The 19,790-nt window shown below is 32.7% G+C and overlaps 1 protein-coding gene across 1 annotated transcript in view; it reads left to right on the top strand.

Annotated features, from left to right (window-relative positions):
• Nucleotides 1-18,307, top strand: part of LOC124364759 (Golgi apparatus protein 1) — an 86,464-nt gene extending 68,157 nt beyond the window's left edge. Inside the window, exons 16-18 of the mRNA XM_046820479.1 lie at nt 3,695-3,801; nt 7,970-8,182; nt 15,124-18,307. Coding sequence (XP_046676435.1) covers nt 3,695-3,801; nt 7,970-8,137 — 275 coding nt within the window. The 3' untranslated portion in view covers nt 8,138-8,182; nt 15,124-18,307. The remainder of the gene's footprint in view (nt 1-3,694; nt 3,802-7,969; nt 8,183-15,123) is intronic.
• Nucleotides 18,308-19,790: the final 1,483 nt, after the last annotated feature.

Here is a 19,790-nt window from a genome sequence, read left to right as displayed (position 1 = left end):
CCCGCTGCCTCACCTGCTGTTGCTGATACCTGTGAGTCGCCCGCCAGTCCGGCCCAGAACCGTCTCATGCAGCATGACACTTACGACGAAGTCATAAAAGCTACTTCGCCTGTAAAACCTGACGAAAACAATATACGCTTTCCTGTAAAAAAAAAAACGAAGAGCCTATGACGAATGTAAAACGAGAGAGGGATATTAGATCCTGTTTTTAATTCAGAACATCAAAATTCATAAAAATTGTTTAAACACGTTTTCAGAAACCACTCAAAATATTCATAAAATTACGAAATTTAAAATTATTCACCTAAATGCTCAATCTGCTATCAGTAATTTAGAAGACTTTGACCTCATGTGGGATGAGCGAAAACCCAATATTATTGTAATATCGGAACACTGTTTTACAACCGATCAACATTTTAAAAAAATGCAAAATTATGAATTGTTACATATTTTCCTTCGTTCCAATTTTAAGGGAGGTGGTGTGTGTGGCAATCTTTGTAAAAATCCCCTTGAAATTTGAATAACATTTAAGTCCTTCATACTCTGGAATTTTTATTTTGAGGCTGCTGGTATTAATATCAATTTAAATTCATCCGAAAAAGTTAATAGTGTTGAAATATACCGTCCAAACAACAACCGAAGTTTTATTTCATCCCTTTTGGAAAACTAGAGAGCCCGCTAACCAACTTTTGTTTTCAAACAATCTATTTCTCTATTTCTCTTAATTGGCGATTTAAATATAAACACACTGGACCACCCCGACCCCCACACTCGGCGGCTGCGTGATATTCTTCAATCTTTTGGTCTAAATTGATCAGTGAACTCTCCTACACGAGTATGTGCCACGACGAGTACAACCATCGACAACGTTATCACCAACATCCCGAAAGTTGACGTGTCGTGTTCAATCCTGCCATCTCTGATCACTTCGCTCAGGAGATTGTGATTAATGGACTTGATCCGGTGACTAGGCTTGCAGAAAATACGATCCAAAGAGCCCTAAAACCTCAAAACATTAATGAGTTACTTTATCACCTTAAGCGAGAAAGTTGGAAATAACATTCAGTGTCCAAATAAAGTGTACAATGATTTTAATGAACGCTTTATCTATTATTTAAATATTTCATGTCCTTACAGAAAATTTGAAGTACGCAGTAAGCGACATAAGAATACTTGGTTTACACAAGGTATTCTCACATCTCGTGAAAAACTCAAACTTTATCACTCAATTTTTATTAATACAAACAACGAAAATTTTCAAAGATTTTTCAAAAATTATAGAAGAATATATAAGAAAGTTATAAAAGCCGCTAAAGCCTATGAATTAAACAAAATATTAAAGAACACCGAGACATTTTCAAAAACAGCATGGAAAATAATTAATTAATCCGTAAAAACGAGAACATCCAACACAAAAATCAAAACAATATTTACTGCTCGTTGAAAACCAACTTATAGATGATCCTCAAAAAATTGCTGACGAATTTAACAAGTATTTTACCTCAGTTGGTTAGTGTGATGAGTGCTTCACTGAAACCCTCTCCCGCTACCTTGGTAGAGAACCGATATCGTCTTTGATCTTGACCCCTGTCGATGAGGCTGAGATGGCTGGTATTGTGCAAAAAATAAATTAAAAGAAATCTTGTAAAAACAGTGGTATGTCCGTGTGGCTAGTCAAAAAATGCTCCAAGCATATCTTGACTTCACTAAAAAAGTGATAAACTTTTCATTTCTATGTGGAGTTTACCTGGATGATTTGAAAACAGCATAAATTGCCCCGACTTTTAAGAAAGAAGATCCTCATCAAACCAAAAATTACCACCCAATCGTATTCTTCAGTAAAATCTTTGAAAAGGCATTTTTGAATGAACTACAAAGTTTTCTGGAAAGATTTGACATACTGTGTCCTGAACAATTCGGCTTCCATAAAAAAATCTACAATTGATGTGGTTTCAAGTCTTGTGGATATTTTTGTCGATGGTTTTGAGAGACGGGATAAGGTACTCAGCATATTTCTCGATCTTTCTAAGGCTTTTGACTACGTGCATCATGGGACACTGATGCATCAGTTAGCGACATGTGGAATACGGGGTCTGCCACACAGGTGGATTTCGTCCTACATAAGGATAGAGACCAGTGTGTGCAGATCTTAAATGCCATGTCAGGAAAATTGGAAATGGTAAATGGCGTCCCTCAGGGATCGATCCATGGGCCAGTGCTTTTTAATATTTACGTTAACAATTTAAACTCATCGGTCCAGAATGGAAAGGTGATTCAATATGCTGACGATACGACTCTCTGCATTACTGCAAATTCTTTGCAGACACTTAAAATTAAATCATTTGTCACAGTGAATTCATGCATCTAATTTTTTTCGAAAATCAATTTTAAAACAAACAGCTCAAAATCAAACACAATTGATTTTTGTCTGAGACAGCGTGAAGGTAGTGCACGACCTGCTGTCCTGGTAGATGACAAACTCTCAGAGGAATCTGACTCCATCAAATTCCTAGGGATGTACCTAGATCAAGGTCTGACCTGGGACAATCATGTTGAAAGTGTTTGTTCCAGAGTAACTTCAGATTTGTATGCTTTGCGGAATCTGGCAAAACACTGTTCTCACGACATCCTGAGAATGGCTTATTTTGCCCTTGTTTATCCGCACCTTGCATATGGAGTAAGACTCTGGGGCAGCTGTGCAAACAACAAACTGTGTACGAACCATATCAAAATTAAAGAGAAGAGAGTCGTGCAGGGATGCCTTCAGTGAGCTTGGTTTACTGACCTTGCCCTGCCTCTACATCTTCGAGGTGGCTGTGTTCTGTAAATCAAAGAGCACATTAGCTCAGGGAAGGGACATTTACCAGTATGAGACAAGAGGCAGGGATAACTATCGCAGTCAACCACGTCGAACGGTGGCGCTTCATAATTTGCCATCGCAGGCTGGTGTTAGGTTGATTAATAGGCTCCCTGAGGATGGTAAAACATTGGCAGTACCAAAAAAAACTTAAATCTCGTCTTCAATGCCTATTTGTGTCAGGTGCTTTTGCCACGCTATGTGAGTTCATGGAAAGCCGCCTGGGAATAGAAAATTAAAATCGAAACACGTTTTAATAAGATCCGATTAGCCATTGCATGTTTTTGTGGATGAGGAACTATTTGTATTTGTGTGTGAATGAGTTAATACATTGGCTAATACTGACTGCTTCTATACAATACAGTGTTAAAAGGCAATAAAGACTGATTTGATTTGAAAAAGCACTTTATTCAACTTTCGACAGTATGCTCTGCACAGAAACCCGGCAAATCTTGGTCCGAGAATGGTGGGGGATTTCCCCTCATTCGAGTATTTAGTTCGTTATACTCACGCTAGGCGAGCTACTGTACAATCAAATGAACTTTACAGGCAAGCAGCACTTCTTGGTCCAGGATGTTACATGCTCTATACAGAGCCTCGTAACTTGCGGGTCCGGACCAACACGTTCAAGGCCCGGACCAGCATGAGGCGCGATGACCAACAAGGTACGCACGATTTACGCTCCTGGACCAGCAAGTGCTGAGGTTCTAAACATATATATATATATATATATACACATTACTGCAACCTACAGTATCCCACTATATTGATGTTCTGTCATAAGATGTTGTGCAGCTCATTAAACAAGTTGTTAAATCACAAAACTTTATTTTGCAGATATACAGTGCCTTCTGAATGCTCTATCAGAACACAAATATTTGCAATCAGACTGTCAAAAAATGCTCCAGCAAAGAGTGGAAATGTTCAAAAACGCTGATGAGGAGGTGAGTATTTAGTTTTTATTGTCAGTTTTATCATAAGTTGCAGTTTACTTCATGTTGTTGGCTCAATCTGAGCAAAGTCTATAACTTAAAGGCTTGGAAAAATTCATTTCTGTCTATCTGTCTGTCCCCATGATATCCTGAGAACAAACTGGCCTCAGCGAAGCCTGTTAACGTGACATGAGGTGTTGCACAATCCTACCATGTATTAGTTAAAATCAATCTTTTACTATTGCATAAAATTTATGTTTAAATTAACAATAGAAAATAAAAATATACTTATGCTTATTACTAGCAGTAAGAGATTAGGTTTAGATGATCAATTTCTGTTGGAAGAAAACGTATATCGTTAAAAGTTTTTAAATGGTTACCTACATTTGTTATTGATCACAGGTGAATTCTGCAAGTTCGGCAACAATAGTTGTTGGGGATCGTCTTTTATATAAACTATTTTTTTTAGTGTAAATGAATTATCTGTCTTTAAAGAATTTATCAATATCTGTTTATATTATTTGATGTTTTTCTATAAGAAAATTTCTTTACAACTTAACAAGTGTACACCGTCGTAAAGAAATAAGTTGATAATAAATTGGTTAGTGGATTGAGAATAACTGGTTGAGCCTTTTTTAGTAATCAGCTGTTTTTAACACCCTCTAAGTGGTGGTAATATGTTGCTGGAATGGCAGGCTATTTTTCAGAGTCAAGCAGGACTATCTTATAATTTAAAAATAAAATGCAAATTCTAATATGAGCAATGCTTGTTATATATCAATTTTTTTCGCAATAAACTACAGAATAACATAGTATAGTAATTTTTTACATACCTTAACCTCTTTTTATGATATCCACACAAATGTTCAAAAAAACGTTTTTTTCTCCACCAAACTTTTCATTTTTACGTTCTGTAACTTTAAAAATGTCATTCCTAGGAGATTATGTTAAATGCAACCTTTATTCACAATCTAATTCTAAACAAAAAACCTTCAATAATATTTTTTCTATTTACAACACTGTAAAAGTTATATGGGAAAAACTGAATCTAGAAAAAACACTTTTTCTAGTCAGAATCGCTAGAAGTTGCTTGCCTTTTCCTCCCTTTCCCTCAATAAAATAAACAGACCGCGGGAGAAAACTTAGGATTATTGATACTTTGGGATTATACCGACCACACCAGTATGAAGAACACAAAAATATAAATTTATAGAAACAAACATGATAGAACGAAAAAACAACTCTTTAATTACAAAATTAAAAAACTTACAAGCATTTCCAGCTATTGTAATCGGTATTGTTGTCTCTGTTATCTTATCTTTCTCGAGAATCCCGATTACGGCAGGCCGAGCGGCATCACATGATTTACACGGTACATAATTGCCTTTCCATTACAATTCAATTTATATTTCTGATCAGCCCCTCTAGAATTTGATATTTTACTGATAGGTACTATCTCGAGGGATGTTTTTCTTTTGTTGACATCAGCGCGGGGCTGCACCATTTTGGGTGGCGGAATGTGATCAAGAATAAAAACAAGTGTTGAGTGTTTTTTTCAATAAAGAGTTTAGTTTTAGTTTGGTAATGTTTGTTTTTGTTGAATTTTAGTGTTTGGAGAAATGTAGAGGTAAAACACGGAAGTACAACAAAGCTACGCGACTCTGCAATCACGTTATCTACTAGACCGCTCGACTTTGACCTCTGTCTGAGGATGGGGAGGGGTTTGCGATAAGACAATTCCTGTTTTATATTGACGAAATATTGTTTTACGCTAATCTAGTAATCAGTAGAAGCAAAATGTCAAATAACGATTCATGTCTGGGTGTGGTCGGTATAATCCCAAAGTACCGGATTATTACCAGTTAGTACCATTGATTATTTCGTCGTGATGTTGATGATACTATATGAAATGTATTTGAAATTTAGTGGTGAACGCAACTGTGCAAACTAGGCGTAAAAATAATTATCGGTTGCCTAGCAATAAGCGGCAATGTGAAGCGACTTCTAAGACGTCGCTTGCCACGTCACGGCGGCGTAAATAGGACGTCTCAGACGTCGCTTGCCACTTAGAGGGTTAAACTAAACACTCTTGTAAGATTAACATTGGAAGTTTGGAAGCCCGTGGGGCAGTTATACTGTATTTCAAATATACAACAGATGCAAACAGAGTGTAAGAACTCTCAATTTGTACTATAAATAGGTAAAAAAATTATTTTTGGATATCTAAAATTATTGTACAGAAATCAAGAAATTATTTTCTTTTTTATATAGATTCAGCAGAGGTTCAGATAATGTTGTATGGAAATCATAAAAGGCTTACAGACTTTCACATTGATATGTGTTGTTATAAAAGAAACACAAGGTTTCGAGGACTGATGTATTCTCTCTTCTTCAGCTGTCAAATTCTAAAATATAAGGTTAATTATGTAAGTAAGTAAATTATTCATAAAACATGGTGATAAACTCACCAAATTCAAATTTTATTGCAAAAAAGAAGTGTCTTATTGACATTTAAAATTTGACGCCGTTTGATCGAGTCTTCGTTTGTTTACATGATTTTAAAATGCCGCCGACTATCCAGAATCCCGCCAACTGTGAAGTGCGTGCTGTGATTCGTTTTCTCTGTGCTAAAGGCTTAAAAGCAATTGGTATTCATCGTCAAATCAGTGAAATTTATGGTGAAAACATTATGAGTGAAGGGATGTTGCGGAAATGGGTTAGGGCCTTCAAAGATGGCCGCACAAACGTTCAAACGAAGTGGGCGACCTTCAGTCATTACCGATGATCTCATTCAAAAAGTGGACTGTAAAGTGAAAGAGAACAGACGGTTCACAATTTCTTCCTTAGCTGAAAAATTTTCTGCTGTATCAATAAGTGTTCTCTACGAAATTGTGTCCGAACGTTTAAATTATCGGAAACCGTGTTCACGTGGGTACCGAAAATGTTGAATGATGAGCACAAAACCAAACAATTGGGCAGTGCATTGGGCTTTCTCGAGCGTTACAGAAACGAGGGCGATGATTTTTTAAGCCATATCGTTACAGGCGATGAAACGTGAGTAGCCTACGTTACACCTGAATCAAAACAACAGTCAATGGAATGGCGGCATTCAACATCCCCTATGAAAGTCAAATTCAAGCAAACAATTTCTGCCCAGAAAATCATATGCACTGTCTTTTGGGACAGACAGGGTGTGTTGTTGGTCAATTCTCTGCCTCGCGGTAAAACGATTAATGCAGCCGCGTACTGTGAAACTTTAAAAAAACTGCGTGCAGCGCAATTCAAAACAAAAGGTGTGGCATGCTGAGTGCAGGCGTCGTTTTGCTCCACGGTAATGCTCGTCCACATTCAGCAAATCGAACACAAGAGCTCATCACTTCATTTGGCTGGGAACAATTGGACCATCCTCCATACAGTCCCGATCTAGCACCTAGCGACTACCATTTATTTCTGCACTTGAAGACACATTTGAAGGGGAAGCGTCATTCCAATGATGAAGAAGTAAAAACGTCTGTGCAACAGTGGTTGTCCAGTCTGGCGGCAAGCTTCTTTGACGACGGCATACAACAGCTGGTCCCAAGATACGACAAGTGCCTTAATAATAATGGAAATTATGTAGAGAAGTAGATGAAAGAATGCTCTCTCAGGTAAATAAAGTTTTGTTTGAAAAATTTACTTGTTGATTTTTTTATATCAAAACGGTACTTTAAAAACATGCCTCGTAAATACACATCTAACATATCAATAATGCAGACAATTAAAATATGAAAGAAAAATTACCTTTTTGGGTTTGTTTAGATTCAAGGATGGAATATAATACTATTCTAAAAGGATACCTTATACTATCACAGTATTTATATCGTTGTTTGACGTCTTATTATTATATTAAATGCAAAGAAAGACGAAACAGCATTTGTGTAGTTGTTATAAATGGTGAATACCATAAAGATTTCAGTGACATATTCCGCAAAACAGTAGTGAAAACTAAAAATACTGAAGTTGTGAAACGTCAATGGCTGGTCTGTAGCAGAAAAGTACGATATCGCTTGTTGGCTCTAACGCTTTTTAAAACTTGCTGGTGATATAACAACAGCTGGTCCTAAAAGGGTTAAATGGTGTAGACTTATATTTTAGGTTAATTTAAGGATTAAAAATTGAGATAATTTATTTTGATTTCCAGATAAAAAATCAACCTGAGAATGTGGGTGAACTTTTGGCCCAAGTATCGCATTCACCATCGAGAAGATACTTCATGCTGGTGACTCTCTCTTTCGTAGGAATGGTGTTCATCATGGGAATGTTCTTGGGCCGGATGACAAGGAGGACTATACTGATGAAGAACAAGTGATACGCCAACATCTCCGATTATCCTGGAGATTATCACTCCCGACTGGTGAATATCTAATTGGCCAAATATCATTGTTATTTTCAAACTCGTGAGACGGCTTTGTGTTCTTTATTACACGCTTGAGTGGTGGATTTTTTACTTCAACAAAAGTATTGTCAGTTTTTTTTATCAGTTGCTAGTTGGTTGAATTTTGGTTACTGATAATGCGGAATTATCCTGCTTTGGTTTGTCTGTTCTGTTATAAGTAATCTTAAGTCATTGTGCTAAGTTGTCTCCTTAGTCTCCACCTGATCCTAAAATTAAAACAGGGTCTGGAAAACAGTAGAATGGTCTCATCAGGCAGAAAACTATTTTAAAAATTGAAGAGTGAACCATTTTATATTAAATATACAAGAATAACAAATGTATGACATTTACACATTTTGTCTGTGTATAGTTGTTCGTTTATAAACAATTTAATAGATGCTTTCTAAAATGAAGAATCTCAACCCTTGACCTTTTACTCTCAAAACCATTAGTTGCTTGAAAATGTTGACATTTCTTATGTATTTTAAAAATTGATCATTAAATCAAGAGATATATAATGACTCCATTTGATACTAACTAGATCAAAACCAGGTATGGAAATGAAAGTGGAAAACCATTTTATATTATGTTTTTATATCATCAATTAAAACCTATACAATTTCTGCAAGGGATTAGAGAAAAATCGTGTTACATGTAACCAACTGTGTTGATGTAAACATTTAATTTTAACCCTTCATTGGGCAGAATAATAAGTTCCGTTATCAATAGCACACTGTATGAAATGTACAATTTAACCCTTTTAGTGCCAATGTATGGAATTTTGAAAAATTACCAAGAAATGCCAGTGTTTGTATATATGGACGTTGCAAAACTTCTGAACAATGCCAACGTCTGCATATGGACATTCACAGAAAATATTCTACTGTTATAATTTTTTAACGTATTATAAATTTATTTGTATATTATAAACAATTAGAATAAACCAGATTACAAGAAAGGAAATATGTATTGCAATATTATAAGATTAATTACCTCTTTAGTTTCAAACTTAGTATGAAACCACAAAAACAGTTAATATATAGTTTTCTAAAAATCAACGTAACTTTTAAAGTTTAGAAAATATTAATCAAAACGTATTATGTTTGAATTCAGTTTCATTTTCTCTTTTAAGTGATATTGTGTTTTGTAGTGAAATATTTTTTTCTCATGTGAAACTGAAAAAAAAATATATTGTAAGGAAATATTTATATTTTTTTAATTTAAGTACATTACAATCAAAAATAAGATTTCTTTTATAGTATTTATTAAGGAAATTTATTTTTCTGCTTATAGGTAAAAATTTATTAAAATAACTCATTATTTATAACTTTAACAATTTTTTCAGTAAAACGTTGTAAAACTGCTGAAATATGCCTGGCATCCTTCAGTAGTAGTGGGTGGAAAATTCCCGGCATTCTTAGAAATGACTGGCACTTGGCTTTCTTAGAAATGACTTGATTTGGCCTGGCACTATAAGGGTTTCCACTAATTTCTGTTTGTATAAAACATTTTAAATAAACACTAAAAGCTAAATTAAGTTTAACATTTATACTGGTTTCTATGTTTTTATAAAATAAAAAACGAATTCTTTTATTCGTAAATTGTAATTTAAAAGTAAAAACTGTATGTCAATTTTTATGGTTTATCTCTGTACATTTGTAATGTGTTATAATATTCTTCTAGTGTAGGTTTTCCTTTGCAGAAATTTGTGTATTTTTTTATGGAACCATTCATACGGCTGGCCATTACAATAAATCAACTAATGTATTGTAATATACTAATGTAGTATATCTTGGTAAAAGTGTTAAAGAGCTATTTGTCACACATGTTTACTCAAGTGATTTTTTTTTTTTTTTTTTTTTTTTTTTTTTTTTTTTAGCTGTCATTTTTATGGTTATTTTAGCGGTGGTCTTTTTTGCATGAAACTCTTGGATGAAATTGTATGAAAAGTCTTTTCAATCAATTACACAATCACAACATTTTTTATGTGCCAAAGATTTGGCGTGAGAATATTCTAGATCATTTTCATGTGAGTTACTATATTCTTACTTTCAATGAGTGAACTCTTCTTTCATTCTATCGATAGTTCAGGGCATCTAGGCTGTTATTATGTTATAATTATCACGTTACATCATCTTTTTTTCAACTAAGTAAAAGTTTGTGTAATAAAAACTGAAATAGACTGAAGAATGTTCTTTGGAGATGTAAAGACTCAAGTGAGGCATTGCATTTTGTGAATGGATTTGTCTAATTAATTTGGCAATAGTTTCAGTAATATTGTACAGGAGGTTATGATGATCATTTATGTAAATTAATTAGATTTTATTTAACCCAATTTGTATTATTTAAACTTACATTATACTGTGTCACTTAGATGTGTGTGCTGGTAACTTTCAAGTTCCTTGTTATTTTATATACATATTTTATAGTTAGAGAATTATAAGAATGATTGTTATTGCTATAATTCCAATTAACATTGCTTACATTTAGTTATGGCTAGAAAAATTAACAACCTAAACCCATATCTGTTGTAAAGCTTGGTAATTACTAATTTATGTGCACATTTCAATTGAATTGTGAAACATTAAAATTGACAAAACACCAATATTTAAATTTAGATATGTTCATGGTGAAAGTTTTCTATATCTGAATTCATGTTAACAATTGAAGAGCACTTTTTCCAAAACCTGCTAAGTCCAAAAAGGTAATTTTTCAGGAAACTCGTTTTTTTGAACAACCGCTCATTTATCAGATTAATATGCACTATATTAAGTTAAAAGAAGTACTTACTTATTTAAATATTTGAAAACACTGATTTTTTAAAATTTAAATGAATGAAGTCAATTTTTGAGAAGGCTTTTTTCCAAACACAGCTAAGTCCAAGGAAGCACTTCTACCTCGTCCTGGAAGCACAACTTTGAGGGCTTATAAGCCCTTCTAAATCAAAATCACTCATACAAAAGTTTTAAAAGAATATACTTAAAAAACTGGAAACATAAATGCAACACACTGGCAGCTTTAAAAACATCAACAAGTGAGGTTATGTTTATTTACTGCTATACCGCATAATAGCTTGAGTCAGTCAGCTGTTTGTCCTGTATTGCGCATGCTTCTGGACATAGTGGGTTTTTGGAAAAAACCTCTGAGGGACCTAGATAAGTTTTGGAAAAAATCTGTTTTTATTTTATTAAAATAAATGTGACTAAGAGGGTTTAGGAAAAAATTATTATAATGCATAGTAGAGCTGTGAATGTTTAATAATGTAGTTGATAGCAATTCAATTTATAACAAAATGGACTTAGCAGTTTTTGGAAAAGAGCTCTTCAATTATGTAAGAAAATAATTAGGATATTCATACTTTGGAATAATAAATTCATAACTGTATGCAAGATTAGTTTATATTGAAACTAAATTGAATTTTTAAAGTGAATTAATTGTTCAGTAGAACAATGGTATCAGATATCAAATTTGATGATGATTTTAACTTTCTTATTAGTCTGCATAACATTTCAAACAATTCAGAATAAGTATTTTGGCAAATAAATATTTTTCAAGTGCTAGTTTTCAAGCGTAAAACAAAATTTTTGTATTAATCCATTTTGTCTTTCATCCATGCAATTACATTATGGAAATTCCTCAACTTAACTCTTGTAGAAGAAATATATGTTTATCTTGTCAGGCAAATTTTGAATAATGTTTCTAAAATTTGTACAATGAATTTCAAGTGAATTCTATTTATAATGTAAATCAGATTTTCATTGGTAGTATTTAACAGGTTTTTATTAATTTATTTTCTGTGTTATTAATGTTTTAATATTAAAACTCTTGTGGCTTTAGCAACATTGGTAAACGTTTGATCCTGCTTTATTTATGTAAAATTTGTGCAATATCATTTGTGTTTTACTTAGTTTTGCTACAGTCTTTAAATTTATAGTAAAAGTTTGATAGTAACTGTGTATTTGATATCTGTATTACAGTACTGACCAAGCACTGCATACTTAATATTTGCTAAAATATATAGTTTACAATATATTTGTACTAAAACCTTTCATTTTCTTATCTGGATATTTTCTCACTCCGTGTGTGTGGTTGCAGAAAAGGTTAAAATAAGAAGTGTTCTTACTATCAAGGTTATTCTATGCATTCAAGACTATTTAATGTAAACGAGTTGGAAATAGTGGTTTAAATGAATTAAACGTATGATTGTGCTACCATAAAACAATGTTTACACAGAAGAGTTGACTATATTTAACAGCCTTTCAATTAATAATACTTGTTTGCTATAGTGCAACTTTAGAGACCAAGATGGGATTATTCAAAATAAGAATAGACCTAAATTAGGAACCCTAAGAATGTCCATGTAAAATTTCATGATGATCGGTTTAAACAGTTTACACATGAAAGTGTAACAAACAAACAGAGTTACTGTTGCATTTATAATATTAGTTAAGATAGTAATTAATTTTACTTGAATGTATTAGTGTAGTCTTTGAAATAAAATAAATTTTTAATTATTCATTATAACTACTGTTTGAAATGGTCAACAGAAGTAATGTATTCCTACAATGTTTTATTAACATGTTTAAAATAAAAGGTAAGGGGTTACATCTGATATTAATACAAATTAAAAACTACTATCTTAAAATAAAATTAAACGATTAGACTTGAAGCTTGTCCGCGACCAGATGTTCAACTGATCATTCGCTACTATATCTAAGGGTTTTGGCATGCATTTAGGTTGGATGAAAGTAACAATGCTAATTCATCAGTCCTAATTCAATGTTTGTGTTTGAGTTTTTAAATTGTGCAATATAATTTGTTACCAATTTTATAGTAAAAGTATACTCCTGTGAAAGAATTTGGTTATTTTTATGGAATAGTTTGGGGAGTCATCCTCCACTAAGTTTTCCCTCTGATTGTACTCCTGTATGAGACTGTATATTAGTCATCCTTTAGAAAGATCAATCAATCTTAAAGCGATAACAATACTACACATCACATATAATTAATTGTTATAACACAATGTATCTAATATTAAAAGGTGCATGAAACAAAAATTCCTTATGTTAAACTAAATGTTTAAAAGTATAAAACATCTATAAAACACACTAAACATTACCATTTTAATTTTTCAATTCAACATTGGAAATAATGTAAAAACATAACACAAATTTACTGATAAATTAGTGAATACATATGGACACAAAAAGCATGACAATCAATTGTATGCTATTCCTAAATTTCAATAGTTGCTTACAACCATTTTGGGACAGTTTGTAGTCAATTATTAGTTAAATTATTGTGCATTCAACTTCACTGATAGTGCATCTAATGTATCTGAAGTCGAGTTTATGTGACACTTCAGAGAATTTTTGCAGCAATGGTAGTAGTTCTCATTAGCTGGCACCAAAATTAACACTTCCACTGTCAACGTCATTTGACGTCGCACATGGAATTCTTTAGACTACCGACATCTTTTGATGGCGCTGACTTTTACAGTAATAAAAATGCATTTAAACTTATTTAGACTTTGGCATTGAAAGTCATTCACTATTTCCGTGTTTTTATTTCTTACTCTATGGATTATGATCTATGAAATGTTGGCAGTCATCTGGAATATCAGAAAAAGTGGTTTGCTTAAAAATTCGTCATGGCGGCTGGGCGACCGTTGTCATGTCATGACGTTGCTAATTCGTCGTCTGCATTGTTATTGTTTTGCTTGCCATTCATTTAGTTTACAACGATTGTTTTGTGAGTAAATACAATGAATTGAAGACAATAAAATGCTAGAAGAGTTATTCAGATTTTCAAGTGACAGTGAAAGTGATGATTTATTCCAAGTTGCCACAGATAAAGATCCTGATTTTACTATCGATGGACTTGTTCACATTGTGGTTTTACTCAAAAAACAAATATCAGTATAAAACTTTTATTTTTATGTTTTATAAATAATTAGTTTATTACAGAAATTTATAGTTTTTTTCAGCTTCTGATGAAGAGTTTGATGATGGACTTGGAGCAAGTGGGTTAGGCCCCCACACTAAAAAAAATTTAACATATAAGTGGATTTCAATTGTAAATATTTGTAGCTATAGGGACAATAATTAAAGTACTAAATACAGCAAATAGTAATGAGAAATATATTTATGTTATAGACTAGTACATGGTGCTGTTTTTTGGCAACTTTTTATTTTTTACAAAAAACGTTGTTTTTTAGTTTTAAAACAAGACTTTCTGTTTGAAAATATTTATGCATGAGCATTTGTGTAGAAATAGGAAGAACAGCTTTAATAAAAAGTAAGTCCGATGGTTTTCTTATAATTGGCTAAAAAGTTATATTTATTTAAAAATCATTAAAACGGGCGGCAGTGTGGGAAAGTTGTCAAAATTAGGAGGCAGCAGTGAAAGTGTTAACAGCAAACTGCACTTACATTAATCTCTTTTATAATGTAAGCCCATGGTCCCAATTGGTTGTCTGCCATCAAGTTTATCATCTAGTTTTTAAATAGATAGCAGATACCAAAAAATTATAAAAAAAAACACATTTTTTATGCAATCCGCAGTGCATAACAGTTGCTACTACCAATATTAAAATATTCAATATAGGTTCTTGTGCACCCACAGATATATTATTTAGACGTGAAACGGTTCGCGCATGGAGGGGTTTGAGGGAAAGTGTGGGCTGGGTGGGGTAAGAGGAGTGGGAAGGCAGATGCAGCCAGTAGACTACTTGCACTATAGCAGATATCTGAGAAGCGTGCCTAGGCTTTCATTTTTTTATATATTTTTTTACTTTATTAACATAACACTGCGGGGTACTGTTTCTTCATATATTTATAAACGTTGTATATTATTTCATCAGTTTTTGAAACCGAAGAACTTGTAATGTACATTTTAAGCACTGATATTTATGTTTTTAGCCACGCTAGTATGCACTTTACTTGTGGAGCAGACAGAACTGACTGTGCGCTGATCAGATGAGCAGGCCGCGCATGCGCGCAGTAACATTTTCCACTGCGTAACCAAGTCCCATTTCGGGTTTAGGTAATCTATCAGTAAAATTTATAATTGTTAGTTACTACTGTAGCAATTTCACAAATACACACCCAGTAACAACTCCGTAACTGTTTGTCTGTCACTGTTACTATGTAAACCACTGCAGCTCTGTAACTGTCATTGTTGCTATATACCAAATATTTCTCTTACCTCATCAAGACATATTTTAGTTGATTAACAATAGTGACGTTCAAGAAGTAATTTTCTAATTTTCTTAAAAATAGTTGTGACATTCAAGACTTGCTTGTACTACTATAAACAATTTGTTAATCATTTATTTGTAGTTTAAATTTAAACATGAGATTTTCTTGAATAGTAATAATAGGAAATAAAGCTGCACGTTTATGGATTTAGAATGAATTAGGAGAGAAAACAACAGGAATGTAGAGCGTTAGGAGATTCGGTTTCTAATCGTGACACTTTTACTTTTGAAAGGAATAGTTCAAGAGCCAATTTACACTGTATAAGCACATGACTGGGTTTTTCTTGAAATCGATAGAGAAATTTCCCCTTGGAAAGAAATCAATAATCGGCCTTGCTAGTTTGGCACAGGTCAAAATGGGAGAGTATCAAAAGGGTTAAAAGTATTAAATGATAATAAATGACATCATATATTTTAATTTTTTTTTACACACTTACAAACAATTGTCAGACACGTAAATTAATGTTAATTCAGTCTCAGCTAATCATATAAAGATCTGGAAAAAGGCGATTTTCAGTCTCTTCAAGCCTAGTTGTCTTACAGTAACAACAACTATTATGTGTTCCACGGTTGAAAGCTAAAAAATATAATTAGAGAAGAAAATTGTCATTTGATATTGTTGTCGCAGCTTAATGTAAAAAAGGGCCATGCGGCCTGTATAGCTTTGCCTGTATAAATAAAGAATTTTTTTTTATTTCATTTCATTTCAAACACCACCAGAACCAGCGCTGCTGACAATTGATTTCTTTCATAGGAGAGACTCCTCTATCAATTTTAAGTAACTAGATTGTGAGATTAAACAATCCAAATTAGCCCTTAGCTTCTAGACTAGAAGCAGTTGTCTGCTGTCATATGTGACATGTACTATTTCCTGTGTTGAAACTATCGGCTGATACTGATATTAAACTATTTCAAAAAATCTTTTTTATACCCTTTGTCAAAAGAAACTGCCTGAATATACTCCCTACATTCTGTACAGTTATTTACTATGCCAGAAGCAGTCACTTTGTGTAATTTAAAAATACTCTTTTGTTTGTACAAAAATTACACAATTTTTTATTATTTTGGTTTTTATTTTGTTCTTGTACCTCACTCAGGCATGTTTAAAATAATGATCTTCCAAAACATTAATGCTATACTTCTCAAAGGATCAATTTCATTTCATTGTTTGTAAGCTTTCACATTCCTGGAGAATATCACGTTTTATATTGATATGTAATAACAAAAACCTATTGCATTTTTAAGCTATTCAAATTTTTTACAATAAATCCTTTATAATATAAAAACAGGGGATGCCTCTCTGAAATGTAATTTTATTTTCATTAGTTAAAACATCTTCACTTGTAATTGCATTCATAAAAACCCTAATATCAATCACTAAACTTCTATTTAATCGCATGAACTGATGTTGAAATTTAAAAGTATAATAAAGTCTTTAAAGTTAATGAAGTACGTTGGTTTTAGGGTTTCATTTTTTAGTATAGAATACATTTTTACTTTTAATACCATCACTTTGTTTTTGAATAAAAAATTGCTGTATTTTGCTTCTAATATTTACAAATGTCAGAAAAAGTAACAAAATCCACAAATAACCGTCAGCAGAAATTTTGTTGTTAACATAATTTAATTTGTTTTTTAATACAAAATCAGCGTATTACAATTGGCCTTATGCTAACACTAAATTCCAAAAGCCCAAAACCACTCCATTCCAAAGTTTATATGTGTATCTATGCTATTTAACATTTCTTGTGAAAAATACCCAAAATGACTCAAACCAGTTGAAACTTGGTACGAAAGATTATCTTATAAATGTCTCAGCTAAGTTTGCTAGCTTTGTATACCATTTCATTCCAATATTGCAGGTGTTAAACTTTAAAAACTCACAATTGCTTCATTTATAGAACTAGAGAAAAATCAAAAGTATTCTGGAATCCATATAATATTTCGTAAACATTTTGTAATAAACGACTTTTTTTGCATCTCAAATAGATTTTAGGATGTCGATACATGTAAATCCCATAAGAAGTAAATTATTAATATTTCAGATCTCACAAAATCTACCCACTACTTCTGGCTAAGCCAGAAGGATTATTCAATTGGCAATCAAAAAAGTTATCGTGTTGCTAGATTAATAATTACTGTTTGTATTATTCTTATGCTTTATGTAAATTATATGAATTCTGAGTTGAGTTTTTGCACAAAGTTTTTTTTTAGTTACATCATTCTAATAATACAAAGGAGGATTACTGAATGATCTCACCCTGCTTGTGCTCTCTGCGTTGACAAAGACACTAATAGTAGTATGAATGAAATGTTTGAAAATGACAGAAAATACGCATAGTAAAAAAGAGAATTGTTGGTCTAAAGAAATCATCCTATTGGCAAACTTTTACTCAATGATGCATTTACCTCAGTTTATTACTCAAGTTTCTGTTTAACACCATTTTTATCCAAGTTTCTGTGGTTCAAACCATAAAAATTAAAGTTTAGAAAGTAAATATGCTGTCTACAATTTATATATAAATATTATCTAATAATTTATTTTGTAGCTTGCGTGTATACCATTTAACTCAAATGTTACTATTAGTTTATGAAATAAATATTTTACTGTACATTCTTTACTGAGATTTATATGAATTTTTGTAGTAATAGAATTATGACGTGAGATTTAAAACTATGGTGTAATTTACCATTGCTACATTTGTAAATAAAATGTTAAATAAATTAATATTTTTATAACTTGTAAGATTGTATGCATGTAATCAGTGATATTATGTATAAGAGCTATTGGTTATAAATGTATAATATTAGATGAGCAATATATAATTAAAGCACAAAATGTATAACTCTATTGTTGTTATTGTCAAATCCTGTTCCTTTGGGTTAGATTGTTAAAAGGCCTTATAAATAGAGACTCTTGAAATCAAAGAGTAGATACCTAAAAACACATAAATATTTTGTAATAAATTCAATCTTTTACACATTGGCAATTATAAATTTGTTATACAGGGTGTCCCGTAACTTTCTGGACAAAAAATGAAATTGAATATGAGGTATTTTTGGCCTGTGAACCTCAGCTCAATGTGGTAGTTGTAGCGTACAATGCCCATATAATAACTCAGAAGGTACAATTGCTATGTCACAAACACAAGTTACAACTCAAAACTAACTCTGTAGATTATAGTAAATATATTCAAAGTTAACAGCAGTAGTGTGTCAAAGAAAATGCAGAATCAATCGAGACTCAAAAATTGAATCTGTCATGATTCCATATTATAAAAGATACGCTCATCTCCCACCACTTCCAGGACAATATATTTGTAGATTGGTTATGCTGGCTTGCATGAAGTGTCGTAAACAAACCTAAATATCCCTCCAAGATATTGGCCGACATTGACTGTTGTCCTTCTTCCAAGAATTGCGTAATGTGCTTCCAATATGGGCTTTGCACAACACACTATCCAATAAGATGAATGAATGCAATGCTATAAAAAAATACCTTGAACTTCTGTACTACAAAGATACATTAGTACATTCCAGTTTTTTTCTCTTAGGACAAGAATCAGGATGGGTAAGGTTAGGGGTAGAGGCCGCCTCCTATCGAGATCCATGAGGAAGAATTAAGGCACTAATCTCAGTCATGTCCCCCCAGGAAGAAGGGAAGGCCAGCTCTGAACCAGCCTCTTCAGTCAAAGCAGGCAGGGGGTGGAACACCCTTGTTGAGGTTAGCACTGACTTTTCCTTTAGATATTATTATGAAGTCATGCTTAACACCAGCGCTTTGGCATTTGAAGTCATGCTTTGACATTTTTTAAGCGCATCTGAACCTCTACAATGTGGGGCTAATGTTTAAAACTGCTTTATAAATAGGCATTTGTCTCAAATCCACAAATCTTTCAATATAGAAACTTAAATATTAGTGTCTCAATACCAATTGTAAAATTGTATTGTACTCAATTTTATATTGTAATCTATTTATATTAATGGGAAAATTTACACTGAATATAAAATTATTCATAATTAATGTGAAAAATGATTTCACAATGACCATGTAATAAACATATCAATCTCAATATCTTATGAGTGAGAAAACCCAGTATTTTGTGAAATTCAAAGATATTCCATTAGCATAGTTCACTCAATAACAGCGTTAAAGGCCACATGCAGTCTCTCCAGGAACCAATATGTCAGTGAAAAGCTTGGTGTCGCCTTTATAGGGTAGACATCGCCACTATAACTAAATTGTTCAGGTTATACATAAGACATCAAACACAAAGAGACCTTTGAAAGACATCCGAAGAAGCAAAGAATGGCAGTGAAACACGGGAC

The sequence above is a fragment of the Homalodisca vitripennis genome, chromosome 6 (assembly GCF_021130785.1).
Source record: "Homalodisca vitripennis isolate AUS2020 chromosome 6, UT_GWSS_2.1, whole genome shotgun sequence".
In the NCBI taxonomy this organism is placed as follows: domain Eukaryota; kingdom Metazoa; phylum Arthropoda; class Insecta; order Hemiptera; family Cicadellidae; genus Homalodisca; species Homalodisca vitripennis.
Note: the sequence above shows the minus strand (reverse complement) of the source record. Positions and strands in the feature narration are given on the sequence as shown.